The sequence below is a fragment of the Gymnoscopelus microlampas genome (assembly GCF_963454915.1).
Source record: "Gymnoscopelus microlampas genome assembly, chromosome: 9".
In the NCBI taxonomy this organism is placed as follows: Eukaryota; Metazoa; Chordata; class Actinopteri; order Myctophiformes; family Myctophidae; genus Gymnoscopelus; species Gymnoscopelus microlampas.
Window position 1 is genome coordinate 30937068 of NC_139946.1, and position 2500 is coordinate 30939567.

A 2500-nucleotide genomic window follows, 5' to 3' on the forward strand; every position below is an offset into this window, starting at 1 on the left:
CCGTTACTTGTCAGGAAATGGGGAAAAAAAGAACCTGTATTGCATGGGTGGAATGTAGTTATTATTCATCACAAGCCCTTGTTTCATTACTTAAATATTTATAAAACCCACAGACAGACTTCATCACTTTTTCAACCTGGCGCCCCTATTTTGGGGGACTGATTATATTTTCTAAACACTGAAAATAGCGGATGATCTACTTAGTGCACAAGCTTACGATCTACAAGTTGTGAGCTTGAAGATCTGCTGTTTTTGCTACTTTTGTACGACACTGTCATACGATGAAGTGTAAAATAGGGCATTAGTTTATGAAAAAAACATCACACATCAACAGTAACAATATGCTTCTGACACATATACCACCGCTACCAGCTAGCCTAGTGTTGCCAGGGTTATTTGGCTGACAGTGATCAGCGTTATTGTGATTCAAACTGGTGACAATTGAAATCGATTTAATAAAAAAACATTTTTGCGATGCAAACAGCAGAGGGCGCGTAAAAAACAAAGAAAATACAGTATCTTTGTAAGAGAATTGATTAAAAAATATACGTATAGAAAAGAGGATAGGAGAAAACACAGTATTGTAAAAAAAAGAAAAAAGAAAATACTAGATTTGTGTAAGAGAAATAATTTAAAAAACGTTTTTTTTGGAAAATGTGTCTGGAAAATGATTTTGTGTTTAAAAAATCGTGAAAAAACTTATCGTGAACCTAGTATCGTGATTCGAATCGTATCGTGAGTTGAGTGAATCGTTACATGCCTAGGTGACAGAGGCTCTTATCTCTCCCTCCGTAAGCGTCCATTTGGTTCCATTTTTACACTAACAGAGTTATGTTGGTCCATGGCGTAGGCCTAATCATGCATACCAAACTGGGAAGTCTTTGAAATAAAAAAAAAGATTGATAAACATTGTTCTAAGGGTGTGAGGAGGCAGGTATACTGACCCAGGCAGGCCGCCGGCCTCCATCACGTTGGCCAGCGTGACGTCGTTGGACCACACGTCGTACTGCCACTTCCTCAAGCCCAGCACGCCGCACAGAACCCGGCCCGTGTGCAGCCCCACGCGCATGTTCAGGTCCACCTCCGTCGCCTCCACCACCGACCTGCAGGGGGCGGCGATGAGAACAGGAGCTGTCTCAAACATTGGAACCTCTCCCTCCACTACAGTATATAGCTCTGAGATGAGGTTCCACAGCGCCGGGTGCCGGCAGGTGACGACACTGGCATTCACCTTTTTCCGCACATCGTATCCAGGTCAGCCCCCTTGCTCTCAGCTGTTTAAAAATTTAGCGGCCAAGACATTTTTACCCACGGGCTGAAACAAGCGTTTAAATAGCTTTTTCAGTCAGCCTGTGCCATGTTTTCCCAATGCAATCTTATGGGAGCAGAACAGCGCATGTGGATGGGGTTTGACTGGCCACAGGCTGACTAAAGAAAGTGATTTAAACGCTTGTTTTAACCCGTCGGTAAAATTTTCTTGGACGCTAAAATTTTAGACATCTGAGAGCAGGGGGGCTGACCTTTACTTTTTGGATACGATGTGCGGAAAAAAAGTATTAAGAATCATGCATAGTGGCAAATTTTCGCCGATGTCGTCACCTGCCGGCACCCGACAGTGTGGAACCTCATCTCGGAGCTATATAGCGGAGGGAGCCGTTCCGACTGGAGTTAGTGTTGGAAACATATGCAGCATTTTAACCACCCTATACTTCCCCAGGGCTCCATACTAGGCCCCCTCCTGTTTTCGCTCAACACAAAATATCCTTGCTGACAATTGTAAATTATTGCTTTGCGTTTTCACAGTTTTAATTGTTGATTTATTTCAGCCCCCTTTTCTCTCTCCCTCAAGAGGCCTTGCCTTTTTGCCAGGCTGCAGTTGTAAATAAGAATGTGTTCTTATTCTTGCTCTGCCTGGTTGAATAAAGATTAAAACAATTAAATAAATAAAACAATGACAGTGTCGAATGTTCGTCCAAGAATAGGGACCCTAGGGCTCAAGTGGTTAAGACCTTTGCCATTCAAAGCGAAGGAGTCTGTTATGAACGCATAAATATACATAATATCAAATTACCAGTCCATTTTTATGGTGAACGTTCTCTTTCTTTCATTTTTCATTTCCCTTTCTCCCCAGAAGCCCCCCCCCCCCCCCCCTCCCCCACCGGCAGCGAAAAAGGCCTTTTTTAGATTACACGACTATATGTCATGCTGAACAAACTTGCCTCCGACACCGATACAAATTAGTTCCTTTAAGGGGCGGGGGGCTCCTGCCGGCACGCAGTATTGGAAGAAGTACTCCAGTGTTGACTGCGATTTGTCAATGTAATTTGGGATTTATACAAAACTATTTAATGGTTATATGTCAATTGTTTTTGTACAATGAATGCTTCTGTAAAAACCCAATAAACAAAGTAAAAAAAGAGTAAGAAGTAAAAGTCCTGTATTCAAAATATACGTACAGTTCCAAAGTAAAAGTACTCAACGTATAAAATAGGGCTTAAGT

At 42.2% G+C, this 2500-nt stretch overlaps 1 protein-coding gene across 2 annotated transcripts in view; it reads right to left on the reverse strand.

Moving 5' to 3' along the window:
• The window catches only part of adcy1a (adenylate cyclase 1a), a gene marked incomplete at both ends in the record, with an annotated part of 53371 nt that overhangs the window by 27084 nt on the left and 23787 nt on the right, over positions 1–2500 (reverse strand). For both annotated transcript variants that reach the window (XM_084065862.1, XM_084065861.1), the window contains one exon: positions 941–1103. In XM_084065862.1, coding sequence (XP_083921988.1) covers positions 941–1103 — 163 coding nt within the window. The remainder of the gene's footprint in view (positions 1–940; positions 1104–2500) is intronic.